Source organism: Canis lupus, chromosome 2 (assembly GCF_048164855.1).
Source record: "Canis lupus baileyi chromosome 2, mCanLup2.hap1, whole genome shotgun sequence".
NCBI lineage: Eukaryota > Metazoa > Chordata > Mammalia > Carnivora > Canidae > Canis > Canis lupus.
The window spans coordinates 54166841-54188936 of record NC_132839.1 but is presented as its reverse complement, the minus strand read 5'-3'; the positions used below and the strand labels follow the sequence as shown (position 1 = coordinate 54188936).

At 41.5% G+C, this 22096-nt stretch overlaps 1 protein-coding gene across 11 annotated transcripts in view; it reads right to left on the bottom strand.

Moving 5' to 3' along the window:
- Positions 1-22096, bottom strand: part of WDR93 (WD repeat domain 93) — a 48292-nt gene that overhangs the window by 13709 nt on the left and 12487 nt on the right. For 7 of the 11 annotated variants that reach the window (XR_012018160.1, XM_072799832.1, XM_072799815.1 and 4 more), the window contains 8 exons: positions 16937-17015; positions 14710-14825; positions 12726-12764; positions 7188-7272; positions 3451-3622; positions 1973-2043; positions 1342-1428; positions 198-317 (listed from right to left, as the gene is read on the bottom strand). Coding sequence is in view for 8 of the 11 variants with exons in the window: in XM_072799832.1 (XP_072655933.1) it covers positions 198-317; positions 1342-1428; positions 1973-2043; positions 3451-3622; positions 7188-7272; positions 12726-12764; positions 14710-14825; positions 16937-17015 (769 nt within the window). In the remaining 3 variants the exon portion in view is untranslated. Of the gene's footprint in view, positions 1-197; positions 318-1341; positions 1429-1972; positions 2044-3450; positions 3623-7187; positions 7273-12725; positions 12765-14709; positions 14826-16936; positions 17016-22096 lie in introns of those variants that run through there. The other 4 variants (XM_072799833.1, XM_072799847.1, XR_012018161.1 and 1 more) reach the window with 4 other exon arrangements.

Sequence of the window (22096 nt, the reverse complement as noted above, 5' to 3'; positions counted from 1 at the left end):
TGGAAACCATCAGAACATATTAAGTTCAGGAAGTGTCTATTGAATGGCTGAATGAAGGGAAAGCAAGACCACCTCCCCAAGCTGACAAAAGAAGGCAGTAACTAACAGAAGGCCCAGCGCCTGCAGACATCCCTGCGCTCCCGGACTCTCATTACCCAGAGACCCATCCAGGGCTTAGGCAGAGGTGGGGGGCTCACCTTCGGCCAGGTCCCACAGTGTGAGCACACCATCCTCGCAGGCAATCAACAGGTAGGAGCAGGTATAGCTGAGCTGAGAGACAGCAATGGGCGCAGCACAGGGCCACACACCCTCTGGGTCTGCAGGGAGGACACTATGCACGAGGCTGCCCCCCCAGCCCCTGCACCTACACATCACCTCTACGTGTGCAGCCCAAGACCCACACTAGTCTGCCTGTCCAGGCTCACCATCCCTCTCACCTCTCTGCAATGCTGTCTCCTTCCTCAGGATAAAACAATGGGTCATGCTGCTATTCGACTGCAGCTAACATGGAATGAGTGCTTACTAGGTGCTAAGCACTGTGCTAAGCACTTTACATGCCTCCTTCCGGTGAATTCTCACAAGGGTCCCCTGAGGGGGGCCCATTATACCCCCATGTCATTGATTAGGAGACTGAGGCAGGATGTAAGGGACCTGCCCAGGGTCCCAGCCAGTCAGTACAGAGGTTGAGGTTGGAAGCTATGCTGCCTGGGAGACAGAGGGATGATAGGAGAGAGAGTCTTCCTTTCCCTATTTTTAAATGTTACTTTTAAAGGACAATTCTAAAGTTTGACCTACGTGTACAACTCACGGAATTACCACAGGGTGAGTGTGCTCATGCAACTGCTTCCATGAGCCTGTATAAACCAAACAACCACCATATTTCCAAAGTGCCTTTCAATTTCCAAGAGTTGCCTATGTTGAGAACCTCGGGATTCTCCTATTTATGACAAGTGTGAGCAAGGGGCAGGGGTGGTGTCCTGAATTAGCTCTGTTTCAGATGAGAAGACAGGACTAGGGCAGGGGTGACTGGCCTGACAGCACGCAGCTTGCAGGCTGTTGGGCCAGGGCTGGATCTGGCCTCTGATGCCACGTCTTTTTTTACCTCGCTGCCACAGGAGCTCTGTGGACCTGACTGGGCTTTGTCCCTATTGACCTGTTCTCTTTAAGAAACGGGACTGTTCAGAGACAGAGCCTCACAGTGACACCACAGCCACTGAGCCACCTGCTTCTGCTGGCATGTCTCTGGTCCTCTGAAGTGACATGTCAGTCACATGCCCTCAACTAAGCTGGAGGAGGACATGTTCTGAGAGCCCCGCTTAGGCAACTCCCATCCCAAAGTACCGACTTTATCCTTCAGAGTTCGGTTAAGCGAATAGAGGAAGAAGTTGTGACTTCCAGTCCAATGTATGCCAAGGGCACAGGCTACTCCTGGGAAAGAAAAAGAGGAAAGGGGTGTCATGTAAAGAATCTGAGTCCCCTCTGGTTTGTACAGAAAGTGTTGACTCAAGAGGAATTCAGTTTGAAATCAAAAGTAGCCTGTTCTAATGGGCAGCACCCAACAGAAGGGGTGGACACCCCTGGAAGGGTGGTTCCTAGGGACAATTCGCCTTCTCGGGTGGGGAGGACAGTCACACTGCCCCTCAGCTGCTCTCACATCTTCTAGATAATTAGCGTCCTTTTGGCTGTCAGTGCTTTAAATAACATTTTCCACAAAATGAATTCCTGTCCAGAAGCAGCCTGGCAGGATATGTGCTCATACCCTCCTCTGTGGCAAGTCTCTCCCTGAAAACAATGCCCAACTCCATTATCAAGGAATCTGGATGCCTAATGTCCAACCAGAAACTGTTAAGCTCCAACTGCAAAGCAGGTGACGCACATTTTGCCTCATTCCCTCCCACCATGCATGGTTTGCTGAGGCATTCCCTTGAGTGGATCATTGCCCAGGATAACCACCTGCTTCGTGCTCATTTACCTGAGGGGCTCTTGACTTCTGCTGGCATTGCAATTATGCTGCTAGGAAGGAGGAAATGGAATGAGGCCATGCTGAGAAAAAAAGAGACACTAGTCAGAGCCACGGCAGACTCCTTGGCCAGGAGAGATGCTGGCAGAGGCTTGGCACTAAAATCAGAAATGGGTTTATGAAGGGAATGTTAGGATGGACCTTTCCAGGAGCATAGGGCCATAAGGTAAATCAGATTCTATGTGCTGGGTCTGGTGGCTGCAGACTTTGGAATTTGGTGAGGGCAGGGCAGGCAGGGCTGCAGGAGTCACTCCCAGACTGGCAACAGTACCCAGCACTGAGTAGAACTTTCTCTGTAGTGACCAGATTTGGCTGACATGAATAATAGTCACTTATGCTGGGGACAATCCAAAGAGTGGTGTGCTAAGTTTGCTCTAAAAAAACCCAAAAAAACGAAAAAAAAAAAAAAAAAGATTTCCTGATTTATAGTTTCTTGTGGTTTAAAGACTCTCACTACAGACACTACCAGCAGTTTAACAGCTAGCCTGCAAAACTCCCAACTACCCTGCAAGGCAGTGCACCCCTGAACCTCACTGGGTCCTAGTTCAGGTATCAAGCAGCTGCGATGAGGGTGCAGCCCTAGGAGTCTGTGTTCTGAAGTGAGAATATTGGAGGTGCACTTCACAGCAAGATGAGAGGCTCCGCTTCCTGTGTGAAGCAAGAACATCCCTGAGGTCCAGCTTAGCTGTGGGGAGAGCTAGTTCCTAAAACCAGCTCCACTGCACTCTTTAAAACTTGGGCTCGGTTTTTTACAATCACAGCAGGGGGTTCATGAGCCATACCTGCTGCTAGAAGGTATTTCAGGAATTATACATGAATATATTATGTTTAAAAAGCTTGGATAGGGAATCCCTGGGTGGTTCAGCGGTTTAGCGCCTGCCTTCAGCCCAGGGTGTGATCCTGGAGACCCGGGATCGAGTCCCATGTCAGGCTCCCTACATGGAGCCTGTTACTCCCTCTGCCTGTGTCTCTGTCTCTGTCTTTCTCTCTCTCTCTCTCTCTGTGTGTCTTTCACGAATAAATAAATAAAATCTTTTATAAGTAAATAAATAAATAAATAGCCTGGATAGAAATGGAGAAAATCTGAATAGTAGTGACTTTCATTTCTGTCTTTAGGGTCTTCTGTGTTGTCTAGATAATCAGGGGAAAAAAATTTAAGAGATGAGGGCTGGGCATAAAATACTAAAATAAACTCTACTCCTTATCTCCATACATGCCTACCCCCTCTTTGAAATCCACAATGTGATCCACCTTTGTTCTAACTATATTTGAACAATCTCCACACACCTTTTCAAAAGATCTGCTGAAACTCTTGGAAAAATTTCCCAAATCAAGAGGAGCCTTTACACCTCAGACGAGTTCAAGGGCTTGGGTTGATTCCTGCACGTGCCCCAGGGCTCCCTGGGAGCAGAGTGCTCCTTCCCACTCACCTGAGTGGCTCCTCCTCCCCTTTCTCATCCAGGTACTTCTTGTAGGAGGCGTGGAAGATGGCTGCTTGCTGCTCCCACTGACTTTCCTTGATGAAGTGGTTCTGCCCCGAGCCCAACCCATAGCAGTCCTCTATCTTTGCAAAGACTTCCAGGGGGCTTTTAAATGTGGTCCCTAAGGTGAAAAGATGCCAAAATTAGTCAAACCATGGGACTTCCCTCTGTCTAATTTTCCCCCCTTCCTCCATGCTCCCCAGTTTCCTGCAGAATCCCTCATCCTCAGAAGTCCATGTGGGAGCCCAGGGTTTCTCTCCACCTCTTTCCTACCCACTCGCTCAGGGAGCACAGGCAAAGGACAGCTGCCTCCTCCTCTAGCTCCTCCAGCTCCATCCCCCTATCACTTTCTGTTTCCGAATTACTAGATCCCCAGAGAAAGCCAAGGAAACGTCCACGAGGGCATTAGAGGCCTCAGACCCCTGTTGGTGTCTCCTCAGGTTGGTAAGGCCCCAAACCTGCCAGCTGGTCACTACTGAGCCACTGCTGAAGGCTAACATAAGCATACACTCCCACCCCTACCTGTGTTTACATCTATCCAACTAACTTCCTTCAAAAACCTCCTGTCTGCCAATCACTTTTCTTACCACTCTACTCCCTCCTCCCACCCTGAAACCTTTCATTTCCTTCTTTTTCAACTGTTCCTAAATCCACAGTAAAACTGGGTGATCGATTTTCTGGGTTCCCATCCCAGCTTTCAGGGTACCCTGAAAGGCCCGATGGTGCCCCAGCTCCCCTTCCCCAGTGGCCACCATTGTTGCTGGTTCCTTGCATACGTTGCTACAAAGAGACCCCTTTTGTTTAAACAAATGGTAGCTAGCATATAAGATACTAGTAGTTTCCCAAGTGTGGTCCCAGATCAGCAGGGATCTGACAGGCTCTACGGGAACTTGTTAGAAATGCAGATTCTCGGGCTCAACCCCAGGCTGAAACAGAAACTCTGTAGGTGGGGCCCAGCAAATTGGGTTCTAACAAGTTCTCCAGGTGAGTCTGATCCAGCTAAAGTTTGAGAATTGCTCTTATACACTAGCACCCTTGCATTTTTTCACTCATAATAGCTTGGAGATCTCTTTATATCAGTACTATAGACCTTCCTCATTGTTGCTTATTTTCATTCATTAAAACTTTGTCTTCTTGGGAAATAGAACACATCCAGCAAAGAGCATAAAATATATATATCTTAATAAATTACCATAAGGCAAACATCTGTCTCTACTCAGATCCAAGGACAGGACATTGCCTGTTCCCTAGAAGCTTTGCAAGGGCCCGTCTCCAGTCACAGCCTTCTGGGAAGGGCAGCAATTGTTCCCTTGGCTATTATGTAAGCACTGCATTACATTTATTTTACTTTTGCTGTCTAAATGTGCATCTAAACATGACAGCTTTGTTTTGCCTGATTTTGAACTATATACACAAATGGAATTACATATAGTGTTAACTCTATGTCTGCCCTCTTTGGCTTAATACTGTTTGTGAGCCACTTTGTTGTGATAGCTGTAGTTTGTTCCTTTTTATTGATAGTATTCCACCGAGTGAAGACATTATAGTTGATCTGTTTGTTGTTGATGGACATTTTGGTTATTCCATGTTTGGGGCTATTGAATATCACATCACTGTTACGATTCTTGTACATGACTCCAGGTACGCATTTACTTTTAAACCTATCAGATGTATACCTAGAAGGAGAGAGGCCACTTCACCCTGGTTTGTTTTGCACTGAAAGCCCCACATCCCTGGAAACCCTCAGTCCCAGGCAAACTAGTATAGTTGGTCACACTGCCTAGGAGTGTAAATGTATAAATGCTGGCTCTCAGGGTATAAATTATCATCAACATTACTAGATCATTCCAAAGTGATTGTTATCAATTTTCATTCCTAACTACAGTGTATGAGAAGTCTAGTTATGGTTATTCCATATCCTTACCAACTTGGTACAGTCAGTGTCTTTTCATTGTTGCCATCCTGGTGGGTATAGAGTGGTAAGCTCATTATGGTCTTAATCTGCATTTCCCTGATAAACTAATGATGTTGAATATATATACTCATATGTTTATTGGCCATTTGAATAATTTCTTGCTGTTTTATACTAGATTATCTCTTTTCCTTAATAAGTTGTGGGAATTCTTTATATACTCTTGATATGAAATTCATAAGTTTTATGTGTTTTGCAAATGTCTTCTCTATGTGGCTTGCTCTTTCATGCTTTTAATGATGTCTTAGGGTGACTCGAAGTCCTTAATTTTAGTAGCCAAATTTATAAATTTTTTCTTTTATTATAAGTGCTTTTTGTATTTGTTTTGTGTGTCTTGTTTACAAAGTCTTTCCCTACCCAGAAATCAAGATATTGTCTTATACATTTTCTAAAAGCGTTATTGTTTTCTCTTATTTATTTCTATGGTTCATCTAGAATTAATTTTTGTGGATGGTGTGAGGCAGGAGTCAAGTCTCACTTTTGTTTCCATATGGACAACCAGTACCATTTATTGAAATGACTATCCTTTCTCCACTGCTCTGGAGTGCCACCCCTCAGGTATCCAGTGGCCATTAATGCCTGGCTCTGTTCTGGCCTCTGATATTTCATTCATTGATTTTTCTATCTATCTATATTTCTATATCTTATATATATTGCAATCTACTATACACTCCTTTGTTTTTCTATCTGTCTTAATCACCGTAGCTTTACAATAAATGTTGATGGAGCATGTTGTATCATCATGTTCATTTATAAGAGTGAATTGGATATTCTTGGCCTTTTGAATTTCCTTCTTTGTTTTTTTTTTTTTTTATTTTTAAAGATTTTATTTAGTTATTCATGAGAGACACACACACACACAGAGAGGCAGAGATACAGGCAGAGGGAAAAGCAGGCTCCATGCAAGGAGCCCAATGTGGGACTCAATCCTGGGACTCCAGGATCATGCCCTGGGCTGAAGGCAGGCACTAAAACTGCTAAGCCACCCAGGGATCCCTTCCTTTGTTTTTTTATGGTTGCGAAGTATTCCTCTGGAGAAGTGTATGAGATTTTGCTTCTATAAATACTGCAGCAGTGAACATTCTTATAGATATATCTTTGATGCCATATGCAGGTATTGAAAGGATATACTCTGTCCTCTGCCTACAATTGACTTCTCTTTTCCTCATGACATATTCCCACTTATCCTTCAAAACCTTCCCAAGTGCCCCTTCCTTTGATAAAGCCTTTGCCTGCTCTGTGGACAGAGTTAGTCACTCTTTTTTCTATGTTTTCATGGATCCAGGTGTTCCCCAGTGCTGCACTTATCATATCCTATAATGCCGGATTCCTCTTCTTCTCCCTTGGTGGAACAGCAGCTTTTAGGGCACAAGATGATGTGTCTTACTCACCTGTGTGCTTACTGCATTACTGGCACTTAGCAAACACTGATGAATGAACTAACACAGGAATATCAAAATGGATGAACTCCAGCTAGATGTGTCTTGCCTGATTTCCCAATTCTGTTAGCTGTATTCTTGTAACATTTATATGTTTTGTCTTTTGATCCCAGAGCTTATGACTTTTAAAAAATTTTCCTCTTCAGAACTATACTTATAATTTACATATTGCCCCTAATAAATAGAAAAGACAGGACATGTGGAGAAAGACAAAGAAAGAAAAAAACAGAAATTAAAGGCAGAAGAGAAGAAAGTGTTAGTTGAATTTTACTAACCTGTAACTGGTTTGGGTGGTTTGATCTTCATTATGTGAACTGGATGACTCAACTTAATGTCTCCTCTAAAACAAATGTTTGTATCCTACGATAAGGAAAAGGCACAGCTAATAAGCCAAACAAAGAAGATATAACAGAATCATTAAAAACACATCCCAAAAGAAGACAGAAAAAGAGGGAAAAGAAAAAAAAACTGGTGGGACAAAAGACAGTAATTAGCAAAGTGACAGATTTAAATCCAAACACATCATCAATCATATTAAATATAAGTGGTCTAACTGCCCCAATTAAAAGGTAGAGATTGTTAGATTATATAAAAGGTAAGACCCAACTATTCATTGTCAAAAAGAAACTTATTTTAAATACAAAAACACCAAAATATTAGAAGTATAGAAAAAGATACATCTTGTAAAACTAATATAAAGAAACCTGGGGTGGTTATATTAATATCTGACATAACAGATTTCATAGCAAAGAATATTACCAGGGATCAAAGATTCACCAAATAATGATAAAATGGTCAATTCATTAAGGAGATATAACATTCCAAATGTTTATGCACATAATAACAGTGCTTCAAAATACAAGAAGCAAAGACTCAGAGAAGTGAAAGCAGAAATAGATAAATCTGTAATCTTAGAGATTTGAACACTCTTCTCCCAATAACTGATAGAATAGACAGAAAATCAGTAAGGATATAGTACAGATACAGAAGGAAAAGCAGTAAATATGTAGGAGATTTAAATAACTTGACCAACAATAGATAAATACACATTCTTTTCAAGTGCACTTAGAACACTTATCAAGATAAGCCATATTCTGAGCACAAAAGAAATCTTAATAAATTTAAAAGGCTTCAAATTATATGAAGTATGTTCTCTGATCACAATGGAATTAAATTAGAAACCACAAAAAGAAAGATATCTGGAACATCTCCAGTATTTAGATCCTACAAATGTTGCCAAGTTAAAATTGGTGAGTCGGATCTACAAACAGTTTCTTTAAAAAATAAAAAGGAGGCACACATAAATAACATTAAAAACAAGAAAAAGGAATAACTTAAAAGATAGATTTTCACTTTTATACTATAGGAGAAATTTATTTACATGTATCTATAGTTCTATATCTATACTGATAAATTATATGAATTGTGACTTAAATTGCCTCAAAATTTTTTACAATGGACTAATAATCATAGAAGAAATTGAAAAGATAATATAGGATTTACTTAGACCTAGAGGGTTAAAAAAAGACATCCAACTTTCTTTACAAATCTTGCATAACACTCATACCAAAGGCTGATAAGAAAACCACAAGAAAAAGGAAATAAAACCACAATAGGCCAATCTCATATTTGAACATAGATACTATCCATGAACACAAAGCTATCGGTTTGCTTTGCTAATATCTTGTTTAGGACTTTAATGTTAGCAAAGCAAACTGACATTATAATTAAATGAATTATTACCAAGTATGGATTACCTAAGAATGGAAGGAAGAATGTTTTAACTTTAGAAAATGTTTTCACTGCCTACCCTCCCTTGTTTCCTTCCAATTTTCTGAAACTTGATATCCTTCCAATTTCTTTGCTGCAACTAAGGCCCTGATGAATACTGATAAAACCACAGACCAGCAATAACTAGCTGGAAAATACAGACGTTGGTGTGAACATTTAACATGTAACACCTTTCCTTCCTGAAACCCCATTAAAATGACAGAAAGTTGCTTTTTAAAAAAGGAATAAACTTATAAGGAACAAGATAATGAAAAGGGAACAAAAGCAAGAACATTTTGAGGTTGGAAAGCAGGTGGCTAATGATTTAGCAGACCCAAGAAAGTCAGATCTGAACCAGTAGGGGAGAAAGCCTAGCAGCCATCTGATTTATAAATATACCACAATACCACAAATGCCCTATGACTCAAGAAAATGCCAGCACTGGGTATGTCTGGAGTGGAAGCGCCAGTGAGGCAGCAACAGGATTGACTGGAAATCTTTTTAAGAAGCATTTAAACTCTGGGGTGCCTGAGTGGCTCAGTGGTTGAGCATCTGCATCAGGGCATGTTCCTGGGGTCCTTAAATCGAGTCCCACATTAGGCTCCCAGCAGAGTCTGCTTCTCCCTCTGCCTATGTCTCTGCCTCTCCCTCTGTGTATCTCATGAATGAATAAATAAAATATTTTTTTAAAAAAGCATTTAAACTCAGACTCTTAAGCTCCCAGCAGCCAACATAATGAAGTTAAAGTTTACATACTGAATGTTGAAGTTACCCTTGACCCCCAAGGTGTCTTCCCCACAAGCCTCTGCAACTCAGGTGAGAGCTGTGATTAGAGCTGAGCACTGAGCACCCACTTAGAGGCCCCGCCCATATCCTTCCTGAGGAGCTACACCTAGCCTGTCAGCATCATGTGCCATGTGCCAGAGCTTTACTGTGTCAGTGAGCATCTGTGCTTCATATTGGTTTATTTTGTATATACATTAGCAAGATGTGTTCTAAGGTATCAGAAAAGCCTCAGAGAGGTTGTATTTTGGGTCTAGGAACCTAAAAAATTTTCCATATAAATTAATGGTAATTGCTTTTTATACCATTTTGACTTAGGAAAGGTTTTATAGGAACGGTCTCCTTTTGGATAGCAGGAGAAATTTGTATTCTCCAAGACACTGACATGCGTGTTTTCCAACACAAAAGCCCAGTTGGGGCACTCTTTAGCAAAACCACAATCAACAAGACCCACCTATGCCCACAGGCCTGGCGTCCTGTTTATTTCCCCATGACCCCTATTCTAGTTTATGGCAGAGATCCAAGTACCACCAGACAAGTGAAGACAGCATCTCTTTGGAAAGACAGAGACCAAAACAATTAGAAAGAAAAAAGCAACTTGGGGGAAAATAGGCCATATATGGAGAAGAAATATCAGTAATTATTATAAATGTTTTTAGGGAAGGCATAGTATTTATCAAGTAAACAAACAATCAGAGAAAAAAGAAGGGCCCTTGTAAATGAAAAGATGATAGCAAAAATGAAAAACTCAGTGAGAGGGTAGAGACTGAGCCACTGAGCTCTCTCAAATGTAGAACAACAAAAATACAGAAAATAGAACAGAAAATAAACAGGGGCATTGACGAGATTAGAACCCTGGTAGTTTTTGCTCCAAAGTTCATTAAGGTCTTGGTGTAGGCAGATGAATATTTTAATGGCACAGGATAAAGAGCATAGAAGTATATATATATAGGAATGATAAAAGATCACATTTCAAAACAAATGGGAAAGGATGAATTACTCAAAGATATTTGTGTGATGGTTGGCTATTTGAAAAAAAAAAAAAAAGATAAAAGTTTGATCCCTTCCTCACTTCATTTACAAAAGACACTCACTTCCCTATGAATTAGAGTGAAATGTTAGAAGCAAAACTCTTGAAATTATTAGAAGAAACCACAGGAGAAGTTACTTATAACCTTGAGGTTGGGAAAGCCTTCTTCAGGCTGCAATGAATATTAAAAAAGAGAGAGAGAGAGAGAGAAAATTCTGACTATATCCAAACCAAAAACTTCTTTTCTCTCTCTCTCTCTCTTTTCAGAGAGAGAGAATGAGAGAGCACATGCAAACATGTAGGCAGCTGGAAGGGACAGGAGGGGAGAGACAGAATCCAAAGCAGTTTCCACGCTCAGCACAGAGCCCCAGGTGGGGCTTGATCTCACGACCCTAAGATCATGACCTGAGCTGAAATCAAGAGTTGAACACCCCACTGACTGAGCCACCCAGGCATTGCAAACCTAAAACTTCTTTACAACAGAAAAGCACATAAACAGAGGAAAAAGGGAAACAACAAATTGGAAGCAAATATATAACAAGCAAAAGATATAGGCAGGCATTTCAAAGAAAATCTCGTCGCCAACAGAAGATATAGAGATCAGTAAAAATTACATGGGATGCTATTTTGTTCCATCAGTTTGGGAAAAAAAGGATAATATCAAGGTCAGGGAGGCTGTGGAGAAATATTAATTAAATGTAAATTGTCATGCTACTTTGGCGGGGGCAATTTAACAGTATCTGTATTAACACTAAAAATGCATGCACCCAAATGCTCAGAAGCACTCAGATATACTAAGAATTTACAAAAATTTTCACTGTGTTATAAAAGCCATAAACTGGGGATATCATCAGTATCATCAGTAGACTCACAATCAAAAAAACTGTGGTATGTGCATAACATGGAACAGAATTCAAGAGGTCAAAAGAACAAGGTAGGCTTATCGGACACTGAAAAATGTTGCCAATAAGTTGATGAGTAAGAAAAACACAAGTTTGTAGGAAAATATAAATAGTATAGGAAATTCTCATAAAACAAAATAGAAAAAAATTTCCACAGAAAAAGCATTTCCATAAAACAAAACTATATTTTTCAAAATAAACATATCAGAATTTAAATGTACACTGAAGATCGAGAAAACATACATCGAGCTAATAATGGTGAGGACCTGTGGAGATGGCTGCTCTCTCTGAATTACCTGGCTTTTCCCAGAGTGATATGTTCACATATTGTTTGTATAATTTAAAATATAACTTAAAAATATATATATAACTTTATTTATTTATTCATTCATTCATTCATTCATGAGAGATACAGAGAGAGGCAGAAACATAGGCAGAGGGAGAAACAGACTCCCTGCAAGAAGCCTGATGAGGGACTCCATCCCAGGATCCCAGGATCATGACCTGAACCAAAGGCAGACATTCAAACACTGAGCCACCCAGGCACCCCAAAATATAACGTAATTTAAAAGGAGGAAAAAGAGAGGGCTCTAGAGAGACTTTTATTTGGAGGTCACCGCTACGCTACTGGTAAGCCTGAGTCCTCCCTAAGCTGAGCTTCTCAAAAGCCTGGTGTGCTCTACGCCTCAAAGGGAGAGCTAGGAAGCTCCAGAGAAGCTCTCCATTCTCTAAGGTATCCCAATATAAAGATGAAATCCCTCAAGACACTTGGCTTGGCAGATTTGGCTATTACTTTGGAAGGGTGACCTGGGTTTCATAGGGCCTGAGTATGTATAATTTGGGGGCCACTGTAAAAAAGGGAACAAAAAAGTTTGAACACAAAATGCCCATGACCATCCTAATACCATCCGATATGGGGTAAGTTATGACAGGAGAAGTTTGAGTGAAAAGAGACAATGGTCTTAAGTGACTGTGGTTAACATGTTACTTTTGCTAATTTTACAAAACCATGTGGCCCTGTGAAAACATGGCGAGGGCCCCTCACGGGCAGGCTTGGAAGAGGCCCTACAAGTGACAGGTCCTGAAATTTGACCTCACTTATCTTCATGGAAACCCATCTCTGGACAAACGACTCAATTATCCTCAAGGATAGGGGGCCATCTTCTGTGGATGTGGGGCTCGAGATTAAGTCACAGAGAGTCTGAAAATAGTGCCCTGGTGGAACATTTTACTAGTATACTTGATATTTAAAGTAAATTTCAAGTCAAAATAAAAAACTGTTGCATGCAACTTAAATCTCTTTAAAGAATTTCTTTAAAGGTCCTTACCATTTCTAAAGTCTCTGAAGTCACGGGTTCAAGAGTGCTCTGAGGAGAAAAGTGAGAAATTAATTCACAATAGGGTTGATGTATGTTCCCCCTCCCCTTTCATCTCTTTCTCCCCGTTACTGTTGTCAGGAATCAACTCATCCTGGAGACATGGAGGACTGATATTTGTGTAATCCTCTGGCCTGCAGGATTTTAACATATGATCCCTACTGTCCAGAATCTTAAAATGTAGGAGGGGAAACTGGAAATAGTGATAGGAAGAAATATTAATGAACAGAGAGGTAAGATCAGTTAGGAGCTCATTCCAGAAAAATCTAAGTTGAAGCAAATATTTCTGATTGGCAAAATATATTGGCAATGTTGACAATTTTATTTAACCAACTCTAAATGTAATTCACAGCTACCAGGACTACCCCTGTAACTGGTGTTAATTGACTACTTCTTAGTGTATGGACACTGAGTGAATTATGGTGAGAAACATCCCCATTCCAAGGTGGTTTTCCCAGTTGGATAATGAATTAAGCCCTCAAAAATGTATCTGTTGGGTACTGAGTATGATACCATGAGGTTGGTTAATGAGAAGAAGAAGGTATGTTCTTAACAATCCAGAAATATCTAGTTAATAAAAAAAAAAGTTCATGCACAAAAGGATAACTAAAATCAAGGTAGTATATGGGAAGTACCCAAAAAGAGGTATAAGAAATAAATTCCAGGGATGCCTGGGTGGCTCAGTGGTTGAGTGCCTGCCTTTGGCTCAGGGCGTGATCCCAGTTCGGGGATCGAGTCCCACATCAGGCTCCCTGTGAGAAGCCTGCTTCTCCCTCTGCCTATATCTCTTCCTCTGTGTGTGTGTGTGTCTTTCATGAATAATAAATAAAATCTTAAAAAAAAAAGAAAGAAATTCCGTAAGAGTTTAGAGGAGGAAGATCTCTGGGCTGGTGACTCTTCCAGTAATCAGGACTACACTTTGATTTGAAGACATAGACTGGGGAGAAAAGGCATTTGTTTAAAGCCACTCAATGAGCTCAGTAGTGAATGTGAGTTTCATAGCTTTTTAGCACCTGATACAGTGTGTTTTAAGAGCACACTCAATAATTCTTGGCTAAAAAAGTAAGTGCACATTGGATAGATAAGCAAATTAAGTTTCCTTTTTTAAAAGATTTTATTTATTCATTCACGAGGGACACAGAGAGAGAGAGAGAAAGAGAGAGAGAGAGAGAGAGAGAGGCAGAGACACAGGCAGAGGGAGAAGCAGGCTCCATACTGGGAGCCTGACGTGGGACTCGATCCTGGGTCTCCAGGAACTCACCCTGGGCTGAAGGCGGCGCTAAACCGCTGAGCCACCCAGGCTGCCCAGCAAATTAAGTTTCAAAATAATATTTACCGAGGAACTATTCTAAAGACACAGTTCAAGGCCCAGGGATCACATATAACTAAACTGAAACAGCAGTGCCTGGCTGTTCAGTTGGTGGAATGTGCAACCCTTGATCTTGGGAGTCATGAATTTGAGCCTTATGTTGGCCATAGAGATTACTTTAAAAAATTAAAAATAAATTAAAAAAAAAAAACGGAAATTGTAGAGCTCCTACTTTCCTACTTCCTAAGAATGATATGAAGCATATATGTTTTCCTATATATTGAGAACTGGTTTATACCATAATCTGGGAAATTCAGTGGAATGTGAGGCATGAGTCAGGATGAAAGACCCTCCTCCCAGAGAAATGCCTGGGAGTGGTTTTGGTGCAGAGGCAACCCTCAGACAAGAAAAAGAGTGAGACTCCCACTACTGAGGACACCTCTACTTTTTAATATCTTATTTTAACCAAAGCAAATTGATTTTAGAGTCATGGGCCAGTATGCCTGCTGTCCTCTCTGACAGCCTCCATAAGGCCTCGTTCGTGTTGACACTGCAAGGAGGATTTAGGCTAGATGTGGGTCAAGGGTAGGGAGAAACAGATCAGTGGAAAAGAGGGATGTTTCCTACCAGTTGTGGCTGTCTGCCTTTTTTCTTAGGATTTATAGCAAGTTGGGGGTGCTCCACTTCCTTGAGCCAAGACTCCTTGGGCAATTTATACACATCCAGCCAAACATCTCCGGCTCCTGCATTGGGAAACCAGGGAGCCATTGAGCAACAGCAAGCAGGCAACAAGTGTCCCATGAGGAATGGCCTGTCTTCTCAGAACCCCTGGCGCAGGGACCAGCAGGCACGATTGGAGCAGTGACTTGGGCAAAGGGATGTTGTCCTGCTATGGGTCTCTTCGGGTCCTCACTCATGAACAGCTGTACAGCCTGTCCCTCTCAGGCCACTACCATCTCAAGGCAACAGGCCTCCTCACTGACATTACAGCCTTTGACCATGCTGTCTTCTTGCCCCAGTCCCCATGCTTTCTAGGTTCCACATAGGAGATTCCACTGACATTTTGTCGTATAACTTTTCTTGTCTGGGGAGGAAGGTGGTATTACACAGAATCCATAACTGAGAGGGGTATGGCTAGAATTGGGAGAGATCCCTCAAGAGCATTCTTCTGATATTTGAGGAAATGACAACTGATGGAAGTGGTTGTGGGGCTTTAATTTGTCACAGAAACACACACAGCTTCTATACCGAATACCTGTCAACCTGGGAGGGGTCACTTTCCCTTAGTATGGGGGTTCTGGCTAAGTATTTCCTTGAAAAAGTCATCATCTGGACACCTAGATTTCAGGCTTCTGGCCTCCAGTCCTGGGAAAGAATAAATATCTTTTGTTTTAAGCCACCCAGTTTGCAGTGTTTTGTTGGGGCAGCCCTAGGAACCACCACAGAGATAAAAGCTTCCTTTGATGCATAAAGCATAATAAAGTGTATGCTTTCTTCAAGCCCTTAACATTTGAGGGGCCTGGGGGATCCCTGGGTGGCTCAGCGGTTTGGTGCCTGCCGTTGGCCCGGGGCACCATCCTGGAGTCCTGGGATCGACTCCCACGTTGGGCTCCCAGCGTGGAGCCTGCTTCTCCCTCTGCCTGTGTCTCTGCCTCTCTCTCTCTCTATGTCTATCAGGAATAAATAAATAAAATCTAAAAAAAAAATTTGAGGGGCGTGGGGTAAGAATATAGAGGCCCATATACCATGTGTCTAAATATTTAAAAGTTAAAAATCAAGCGAACAGTCACTTGAATAAAATATGTTCTATCACCAGTAATAATTACAGCACATAAGATCCAAGGATGAATGCTAGAATTGGTAGGCTATCCTTTAAGGGGAAACAGGATATCTGCAGTCTCAAAGTATCTCCCCACAAATGTTTATCCACTACTGTGGTGGTTTCAGCATATGCCCCCAAATTCTTTGATTCTCCTACCTCCAGGAAGAGATGCTAAAATCCTCTGCCCTTGAATGTGGCCTGGACATACTGACTTGTTTCTAACAGAGTATGGGGAGGGAAAAGCAGTACCTTAACCATGGAGGAACCTGGCAAATGCCAGTTAATTAGGTGATGTTGCTAGCACATACCCCCTGATATATAATGACAAGAGCACTTCACCTCTGTGGCATCTCCCCCAAATCCTTAACCCTGGTTGAATCATGAGAAGCATATCAGGCAAATTAAAATTGGGGGACATTGAACCAAATATCTGACTGGTATTCTTCAAAAGTGTCAAGGTCATGAAAAACACAGAAAGACTGAGAAATTGTCACAGATTGGGGTGTCTAGGTGGCTCAGTTAGTTAAGCAGCTGCCTTCAGTTTAGGTCATAATCTCAGAGTTCTGGGATGGAGCCCCACATTAGGCTCCCTGCTCAGTGTCCCCACTTCTCCCTCTCCCTCTGCTGCTTCCCTGCTTGTGCTCTCTCTCTCTCTAACAAATAAATAAGATCTTAAAAAAAAAAAAAAGAAAGAAATTGTCACAGATTGGAGTAGGCTAAGAAGATACGATAACTAAATATAATATCCTGGAATGAGCCTTAGAACAAAAATATTAGTGGAAAATGGGCAAAACCTGAAAAAAAAAAACCCACCTTAACAGTATTATACCTGTGTCATTGCTTAATTTTGACAAATGTACAGTGATCATGTTATTTGTTGGTATTGGAAAATCTGGGTGAAGAGTTCCAGGGGAACTCTGTACCCATCTTTACAATTCTTCTGTAAATTATTTCTAATTAAAAAGGTTTGAAAAAAGGGGGTTATCTGAAAGCTCTATCTGAACTTTCTTATCAGCCTGCGGGTAATCTTGCCTTGTAGGAGGAAGGCTGCAAAGTCCCCTCCTTGACAGATCTCCATCTTTATACAGGTGGTTTGCTTGCTGGCATCATCCTGAAAAGAAGAGAGGGGCTGATGGAGTAAGCTCAGCCTGATGATAGAGAAGAATGTGTTTCAGGGTCTTTTGTGGTTCACAAAATCCTCTTAAACTAGAGACATGAAAAGTTGCCTCAAACTGCTTCATACTCCCCATTTTTGTACAGCAGTTGGACAAGATCATATACAAAGAAGTGGAACTTTAGTGGAACTAAAGATTTTGAACTTACTTCCTGGTTTCTTAAGTACTCCTGATGATTGTGGTGACTGCATATTATCTGTTCTCCTGGTCATATCTGCAAACTACCTACGTTAGAACTCAGTTATTCAAAATGAGTTGAAATAAGTTCTTTTTTTTTATAAATCTTTTTTTAATGTTTATTTATTTATGATAGTCAGAGAGAGAGAGAGAGAGAGAGAGAGAGAGAGAGAGAGAGGAGAAGCAGGCTCCATGCACCAGGAGCCCGACGTGGGATTCGATCCCAGGTCTCCAGGATCGTGCCCTGGGCCAAAGGCAGGCACTAAACCACTGCGCCACCCAGGGGTCCCTGAAATAAGTTCTATATGACACTGAAAACTCTGGTCAGGTGCTTGAAGAAAGGCTCTATCTGGACCACAGCAGTGCCTTCATCTGTTCAGGCTGCTATAACAAAATACCATAGACTGCATGGCTCATAAACAATAAACCTTTATCGCTCACAATCCTGGAGGCAGGAAAGCCAATTTCCAAAGACTTCAAGAATCTGGCAGATTCAGTGTCTAGTGAGTCCCAAGCAGCCCATTTGCTGCTTCCTAGACTTCCTGCCTGCCACCTTCTCAGTATGCCCTCACGTGGTGGAGGGGTTGAGGGCGTTCTCTTGGGCCTCATATAAGGGCACTAATCCCATTTATGAAGGTTCTGTCTTCATGACCCAATAAACACCTCTCAAAGACCCCACCTCCTAATACTATCACACTGGGAATTAGGATTTCAACCTGAATTTTGTGGGGACACAAATATTCAGTCCATAGCAAGTAGAGACTGACTGTAACCCTAGTATGAAATCTGCTCAAATTTCAGGCCAGGTGAGAGACTCCATACTTATGGTTGTCTGTGGCTTGCTTTTACACTTTCTTAATTGTACCTTTATAATAATGAATAATTGTTCTCATTAAGACCTTTATTAATAGGTGCTTGCATTTTGTTGAGCTTTTTTGAAAAAAGTCAAGTTGCAATGTTTTATTACAAATTTAAAATGAGGTACTTAAAAACCTCAACTTGGCAAGGGGTTCCTGGGTGGCTCAGTTGGTTGAGTGTCCAACTCTTGATTTTGGCTCAGGTCATGAGATCAAGCCCTGTGTCCAGCTCCGGACTGGGCATGGAGCCTGCTTGGGATTCTCTCCCTCTCCCTTTGCCTCTCTCCTACCACCCCTGGCTCACTTTCTCTCTCTTTTTCCAAAAAATAAAAATAAACTTGGCTAGATACAAAACACTTTAAAAACCTTTAAAGGTGTATTTTAAAAACCCATACTTTAAAAAAAAACCATTTGGTATTACCAAAGAGACATCCTTAAGAAAAAATAAAAGCCAGATGCTGCATAGATAATGCCACTAGTTCTAGTTGTGTGGTCAACATAGAAAAACAAGGACTTAAGGTCTTCAGCTCCACTCTTTCATTTGCCTCTTACTGCTGAAATGTCATAATTTCACCCATCTTCCCATGTCCACATCCTACCTTGCCCCTCTGACAACCACCAATTTGTTCTCTGTGTTTAAGAATCTATTTGTCTCTTTTTTTCTCTGCCCATTTGTTTTATTTCTTAAATTCCACATAAAAGTAAAATCATGGTATTTGTCTTTATCTATTTCATTTAGAATTATACCCTCTAGGTCCATCCATGTTGCAAATGGCAAGATCTCATTCTCTTTTATGGCTAATATTCATTGTGACTGTATATACCACATCTTCTGTATCCATTCTATCAGTGGACACTTGGGTCCTTCCATAATTTGGCTATTGTAAGTTATGCTGCAGTAAACACAGAGGTGCACATATCCTTTCAAATTAGTTTTTCATTTTCTTTGGGTAAATTCCCATTAGTACAATTATTGGATCATGTGGTATTTCTATTTTTAATTTTTTGAACAATTTCCAGACTATTTTTCACAATGACTGCACCGATTTACATTCCCACCAACGGTTCCTTTTCTCTACACCTTCACCAACTCTTGTTATTTCTTGTCTTTTTCATTCTAGTCATTCTGACAGGTGTGAGGTGATATCCCACTGTGGTTTTGATTTGCATTTCCCCGATGATGAGTGATGCTGAGCATCTCTTCATGTGTCTGTTGGCCATCTGCATGTCTTCTTCTCTGTCTTCTGTCCATTTTTAAATTGGATTGTTTAGGTTTTGGGTGTTGAGTTGTAGAAGTTCTTGCCCTTTATCTGATGTGTCATTTGCAAACATCTTCTCCCATTTGGTAGGTTGCTTTGTCATTTTGGTGATGGTTTCCTTTACTGTGCAAATACATTTTGGTGTAGTCCGGAGAGTTTTTTGTGATCACTCCTAGTTGGCTGACTGAAGTGCATGATGGTACAGGTGATGAGCCTGCATTTACTCAGCTCTGTCCTATTTAGCCTCAGAAGCCACAAAGTCTCACTTGGATTCTCAGCTACTTTTGTCCCTTTGCCATCTCATGGCTTAGGTGGTCCAGGCATTTGCATCAGTAATAGAAGTGGTGGGGTTGAGATGGCTGCTGACCTTGGTCTCATCTGCTTGATTTTCCTTCTCCTCTTTATTGCTGTCCTCTCTAGGCTATCTGTTGAGGCGGGCCACCCCGATACAGATTCTCTCACTGGTCTATATGCTTCTGTGCCCTGCTTGACAACCCCCTCCATCCCCTCTGCACAGGAAGTTGGCATGGTGTGATGAGCTCCTTCAGGGTGTCTGCCCATATGCAGGTGGAGAGTGTTGCTGGCACCAGGGCCAATGCTGTGGGGCCTGACCTTCAGGGGCACTCTGACCCCTTATTCCTTTTACTGCTCCCACAAGTCTGTAATTCTGCTGGTAATTGCATGGAGGCCTAGCCCTAGACATGGCAGCGTTCACAGTGATTCTGTTTGGCTGCAGATTTACTGCCTTGCACTGAACTCCACCAGGGCCTTTAATGTCTGCTACCTCTGCACACTTTCTCCTCCGACAATGTCAAACTCCTCCATCTCTCCATATCCTATACCAAAAAGTCCCTTCCTGGGGTTACTCTTTATGGCAGTCTGCTGTCCAAATACATCTTCCTTGGTGTCCTTGCGGCTGATGAAACCATGTCTGTTCTGCACATAGAACCATCTGACTGTTCGCTAAACCTCTGTTGCCGTGACCTTCTTGTCCCCACCAGCAGGTGCCACTGCTCCTTGCAAGGCGGCAAGTGGTGTGGGCAGGGGCATTGTGGAGGTCCCCGCTGGGTCTCCACCTCACTGCTCAGGACTGTGGTTACTCTAATGGGGGCCAGGTGTGATAGCTGTGGCTCCTCCTGAGGTGTGCGGGTCACTGGGCCGGCACTGGTGGGGCCACTCAAGGCTCTCAGGGTTCCAGTCAGCTCCTGCTAGAGTGAACTCTAATAACATCTTTTGATGAGTTTTATTAAACAGCGTTAGAGGGATAACATATACCAATTACACGTTTAAAGTGTACAATTTGATGTCTTGATATATGTATATTCCTTGAAACTATCACTCCAAGACTGTGAACATATCTATTACCCCCCCAAAATTTCCTCCTGCCCTTGGTAATCATCCCCTTCATCCTCCTCCCACCTTACCCAGGTAAAAACTGATATTCTCCATCACTACATTAGTTTGTATTCTCTAGAATTTTCTTTAAATGGAATCATATAATTTGCCTCTGACTTCACTCAGCATATTTTAAGATGCATCCATGTTGTTATGTGCATTACTAGTTCTGGTATATCCAGAACTATTGTGTGGGTATATCACAATTTTCTTATCTATTCACCTGCTGATGGACATTTGGGTGGTTTCCAGCTTTTGGCTATTACACATCTAGCAGCTTATAAACACTCACATGTGTTTGGATGGAGATATGCTCTCTTTTCTCCTGTGTAAATATCAAGAAGTGGAATGCCTGGTAGATGTATGTTTAACTTTCTTAAAAACTGCCTGGATGGCTCGGTTGGATGAGCATGCAACTCTTGATCTCAGGGTTGTGAGTTTGAGCCCCACTTTGGGTATAGACATTACTTAAATAAATAAAAAACTTAAAAAAAAAAACACTGCAAAAATGATTGTACCATTGTACTTTACCATCAGCGTGTATGACAGTTCCAGCTGTTCTGTAACTCTGCCAACACTTGGTATGGTCACTCTTTAATTTTAGGCATTCTAAGACATGTGTAATGGTAGCTCGCTGTGATTTTGACTTGCATTTCCCCAGTGACTAAGGATGCTGAGCATCTAATTTACTTTCCACATATCTTCTTTGGTGAAGACTATCTTTTCAAATCCTTGCCCATTTTGAAAACTGGGTTACTTAATGCCTAATTTTTTAGTTTGCATTTTGAGAGTTCATCCTATGTTCTGGATACAAGTCATTTATCAGATAGGTGATTTACAATTATTTTCTGCCAGTCTACTGCTTGTCTTTTTATTCGTTTACCAGTGTCACCTATAGAAGTTTTTAATTTTGATGAAGTCCAACTTATCAATTTTTTCTTGTATGGATGGTACTTTTGATGTTACAGCTAGAAACTCTTTGCCAATCCCATGGTCATGAGACTTCCTCCAGTGTTTTCTTCTAGAAGTTTTATGATTTTACAAATAGACATATGACCCATTTTCAAGTGAATTTTTGTGTATGGTGTGAGAATAAGAAGTGTTTAACATTGATGAAGCCCAATATCAATTTTTTTCTTTTGTATTTAGTGCTTTCCATGTCTAAGGAATCTTTGCCTTCCCCAAAGTGGCTAAAATATTTCCCTGTGTTTTCTTCAAAAAAGGATAATGTTTTTAGCCTTTACATGTAGACCTGTAATCCATCTCAAATTAATTCTTTTTTTTTTTTTTTTTTTTGGGTTCAAATTAATTCTTATATACAGTGTGAAG